Below are 5,009 nucleotides of genomic sequence, written 5' to 3' on the forward strand. Positions count from 1 at the left end.
AGGGAAAACATGAGGTGTTCAGATGTGAAGGTGATCAGATTACCTAAAACTCACCTGTAAGGCATTTGAACTGACACATGGCCTTGAAGACATCAGGAAGTCCTGGAATAGTGTGGAAGAGGAGAAACTAAGGTAAGATATATGTAAATCGTATATAAGTAAATGCCTGACAAACATCTACTGTTGTAGCCCAATGTTATTTGGCAAATATGTGTTAAAAAATAAATTTGTGATACACAATCAGACCACAAAGAGGTCAAGAAAAACTGGAAAAAAAAATTATTACACTCAGGACTGGAAACTGAGCCAAACTCTCCTCCAAACAGTAATAATCTTTTATTTCATATCATATAAAGAAATGATAACACAGCAAAAATGAGTTGCATTGCCCGGTATTTGTGTCTTGGACAATTTGGCTGAAATAAAGACCTTGTAGAAGGCCATTAAACAATACATTGATTGAGACGGGAGAGGATTGTAACCTTTTCTTTGCTTTGTTCCTCCCTTCTGTTCCTCATCAGAGATGGAGGAAAAAACAGAACACATAATTTCCAAGCACTGTGAGCTGTTATTATCTCTGTTTTAATGAAAGCCAGTCAAGTCACTGGAAAAGTCAGGTCAACTATAAAAACGAACACCAAATAAATCTTAACCTCATGAACATGTATTGAAATCAAATCTATGGACATTTAATGCCATGCAATAGTATGACATTATCCTATTATTACCTGCCAAGTAACACAGGAGCCGCATCTGTACGAGTATCTCAGACCTCTTTTGACTATCTTCACTCCCGTTTTCACACTAGCTTGCTTTGAGAAAAGCACCGCCATGTGTTTTCTTTGCATATTCCTTTTCTTCTTTTTTTCCCCCCACCATGTGCTTTCCTGGGAAAGGGTAGAAAATGACGTCACTGCAGGGCTGGTCTGTAGTTTATTAGTCAGCGCGAAGGGCCAGGTTAGAGCTCAGACAAGGCTCTGTCCAGCCAGCTCAACTCAACTTATCCACCACAACTCTTCAGAGGGATGTCTTTCCTATAAGTTTACCAAACTGAGGCACTGACCCAAGTTCTACAACTTTAAATTCTATTAATTACTCTTTGCTTACCTTTAAGCAGCCTTTAAAGTCTCTTGTTTGAGGATAAGTAGTGCGCGACACTTTTAGAGAAGACAGCCGCGAATTGAAACATCCAATTTTGGATTATAGTTTCTGTTTCTCGTCTTTCAGTTGAGAAAACCCGACTCGTGATGGTTGTCCTGTCACTTAGGTTACTAATGGTAGGAGTTATAGTAAGTGTGACTTCAGCTCATCTGGTAAGTGTTAATGATTTACTGTTTATGCACGTAAAGTTGTATTACAAGTGATGTGTAACTGAAAGCTCGCGGGAGATGTGACAGTCGCCCTCCCGTTGGAACACGATTCGAATTCATATCAGTTTGACAAAAATTTAAGCCGGCTATTAGAATATTTATACCAGTAGGCTGTATTGAGTTTGTTCTGTCTGTTCGTATTATGCATAGTAGGCTACGTACAACCATACTAGAGAGAAACGTGCGCATTTTAGGAGAGTGTTCCCACCTGTCAAACCAAAGGCTAAAGTGTCTGAAAAGTTGGCATGGCAGAAAACACGTGAAATATGGCAAGCTGTTTTCACATGTATTTCTTTAACAAGTTCAGTAGTATCTTATCAGGTACTTGTAGTACTTGTTGAGTAATTGTAACTAATAACTGTTACATTTGCCCCATCGAATTCTTCAGACAATTTGTTAATCCTTACTTTTTAGTTGCTATTTTAGTTACTATTCCAGTGTACTAGTATTTATTTGTTACAAATACAATTTTTTAACTTTACAAAAACTATAAAGTAGCCATTCTGATTAGTAATTAGTTAGTAACTAGTAACTAGTTAACTAGATATGAAATGTTAATCACAACAATTGAGATGGGATATTCATGTCTTTAATAAGGTACTAGTTTCTAATAAGTATCAGTAAAGATGAAATAGATAACTATTTGGATGGTTAGAAATAACAAAAATGTACAGGCACCTAATACTAGTAAATGTAAAATAAGTACCAGCTACAGCTGGAGCACATTCTTGTTGGAATATTTGATATCTGAACCACAACAACAATGGATGAGTTGCTTGTTCCTCTGCCACTTGTCACTGTTGGGTTACATCTTAGCAAATAGTATTAACAAAAAAATATGTGTTAAAAAGGCTTGCCACAAATGAAATTGAAAGTTGAATGTCAGATTTGGATACTCTTACATTCCTTTTGGTTTCTACCAATAGTACTTTTTCAGATGTTTTGTAAATGTCTTGGCTGCATGTTTCATGCATTGTCTCTTTGTTCTCTTTTTTTTCTTGCAGGCTGGTGAAAGTGTAGATAAAGAAGGTAAAGAATACAGCCTTGTGGTCCTCAAACATTTCTGCTATTTGTATGCTCTTTTTGTTTCTTAAACTTATTTTAAAGGTGAAAAAGTCATTTTATAACTTGATGCTTCATTAATAATTTATGTAGACAGCTGCAAAGTGCAAACTAGAGTCACACTCTGCCAAGTCATGTGGGGTTTAACTGTTATCACTTGCATCTCCTCTCAATGTTTAATGACAAATATTTTAATTAGAAAATTAATCAGAACTGTTTAACAGCCAGTACAGAAAAAGCCCTAAGTTTACCCTAAGAGATGATCCAAATCAATCTCTAAAGAACTTTTAACAGACTTTAACACCTTTAATAGTTTGTTAATTAAAGTTGGGAGTGACACGCAAGTTGCACAGGATAATACATTGTTTAGTCAGTTAGACTTATAATAAATTAACTAAAGAAATTATTCTCTCTCTTTTTAATGAACAGTGGGAGAATTTCAAGAAGTTAATTGTACACTGTGAAAACTCTTACTTGATCCTGTAAATTAAAAAGTCCCAACCTGCAGTGATGTGTTCATTGCATTTTTCATCCACATTTAGATTTTAATTTAATTACCAATGCAGTAAATCAGGTTGAAATTGACAACTCACTAAATTTAGTAGCTGTAAATGACAAATGAGAAATGACAGTATTATTGTTAACATTATTGATTAAAATGTAATGCTTAAAAAAGTGTATGTTTATTCAATTAAACAAGGAATTCACATTCAAACGTCCTCTTTAAGAAGTGTTGAACAGATGTTAGGATGTCTCAATATTAGATGGCTGACCTCAACATGTTGTATTTGAAGAAACTGAATGAATTATTTAGTTTTCGTATAAGCCCTAAAACAGGCAGTCATGGGAGGCAAACAGTTTTATTTCTTGCTTAGCCAAAACTGCCATGACAAATATCAAGGTGAAGAGCTTTTGTCTCTGGCACATTTTTCGATTTGAAATGTTTTCCCTCATGCAAACCATCATTCATGTGTCAAGACTTGAAATCCAGCATGCATTTATAAGTGGCATGAGATGTGAATGTTTTCTAACTAATTTTAATATAATTAAGAGAAATTCTACATGTGTGTCTTTATGTTTTATCAGATTCGTTGAAGAGCCGTCTGAAAGAATATGGCCTCATTACTCCCATCAGTACCGACGCAGAGGGACACTACCTCTCGCATCTTCTTTCGGCCAATCACAAGCAGCGTGTGAAGCGGGAGGTTTTGGAAGAGTCAACGCAAGCGGTAGACAGGCTGTTCTTTAACATCACTGTCTTTGGCAAGGAATTCCACCTCCGACTACATCCCAACCAAAGATTAGTGGCTCCAGGAGCCATGGTGGAATGGCACGATGAGATAGAAATAGCTGGGAATGAGACTAAGAATGGAACCCACTCAGAGAGAATACTCAGAAGGGAGTTGCTGAAAACAGACTGCACTTTTATAGGGGACATCACGGATGTGCCTGGAACCTCTGTCGCCATTAACAACTGTGATGGGCTGGTGAGTGTTGTTTCCTTTCCAAGTAGGCCTATATATGTTTTTAAATAAACTTAACAAGCAGGGTCTGGACCAAATGACAAAATGTGACAGAAACTTGATGTTGCAAAGCGGTAGGTTTGTGTAGTTAATATAATTGCCTTATAAACTATTTTGGCCTATTTTCATACTTCATAATGCCAGCGCAGTTGGTTTCTAAACTTCTATGCAAATCCTCACTGGCATATTGAGTGGTGAGTCATGCCTAGACTCTTCTAAACCTGCTTCTATGACCATCATTTTTTCCCCCATAATATTTGCAGTTTGCTTATGTTTGACATTTTCTTTATTTAAAGGGACAGATCACCCCCTCACTCAATCATCTTCTAACTCTCATGTCTCTCCAAACTACCAATGCAGCAATATTAAAATTCTAGCCAATTGTTATTCAATTATTAGTGGCTTTTTTCCATACAACCAAAGTAGACTAGGACTAGTGGCTGTCAGCCTCCAAAAAGATAAAAAAGCAGTTCAGATGAGCCATTTATTATATTCCAAGCCCTCTAAAAGCTGTCCAATAGCTTTGTGTGAGTAATTGTCGAAATGTAAGTTATTCATTGAAAATCTTGCTTATAGCAAAATGAAAAGTTATTAATTGCCCTTTTAGCACATGCTGTGCTGAGGGTGGTACTAATTCACTCACCTGCCAGTCTTCAGATCAGCTCATTCAGGGAAATTGCAGTTTGCTTATGTTTGACATTTTCTTTATTTAAAGGGACAGATCACCGCCTCACTCAATCATCTTCTAACTCTCATGTCTCTCCAAACTACCAATGCAGCAATATTAAAATCCTAGCCAATACAGATAAGCCAGTAATCTAAAAAATAAATTTTTCTCTTAAAGTGCCCCTATTATGCCTTTTCGAATATTACCTTTTATGCAGTGTGTCATGTAGCTGTATGTGAACATAAACTATCCGCAAAGTTTTGAAGCCGACAGTGCACGATAAATAAAGTTATTGTCTATCAAAAATAGAGTCAGCTCGCAAACGCCTAAATGAGTTGTCAGGAATTCGAATCTTATTCTGTTACGGCTCTACGTCACGAAGTAACA

General features: G+C 36.5%; 1 protein-coding gene across 2 annotated transcripts in view; it reads left to right on the top strand.

Moving 5' to 3' along the window:
- Positions 1-952: 952 nt before the first annotated feature.
- Positions 953-5,009, top strand: part of LOC107755736 (A disintegrin and metalloproteinase with thrombospondin motifs 3-like) — a 107,459-nt gene continuing 103,402 nt past the window's right edge. For both annotated transcript variants that reach the window (XR_001641734.1, XM_016572623.1), the window contains exons 1-3: positions 953-1,313; positions 2,375-2,399; positions 3,519-3,919. Coding sequence is in view for 1 of the 2 variants with exons in the window: in XM_016572623.1 (XP_016428109.1) it covers positions 1,248-1,313; positions 2,375-2,399; positions 3,519-3,919 (492 nt within the window). In the remaining variant the exon portion in view is untranslated. The remainder of the gene's footprint in view (positions 1,314-2,374; positions 2,400-3,518; positions 3,920-5,009) is intronic.

Source organism: Sinocyclocheilus rhinocerous, unplaced genomic scaffold, assembly GCF_001515625.1.
Source record: "Sinocyclocheilus rhinocerous isolate Xijiao unplaced genomic scaffold, SAMN03320098_v1.1 scaffold171, whole genome shotgun sequence".
In the NCBI taxonomy this organism is placed as follows: domain Eukaryota; kingdom Metazoa; phylum Chordata; class Actinopteri; order Cypriniformes; family Cyprinidae; genus Sinocyclocheilus; species Sinocyclocheilus rhinocerous.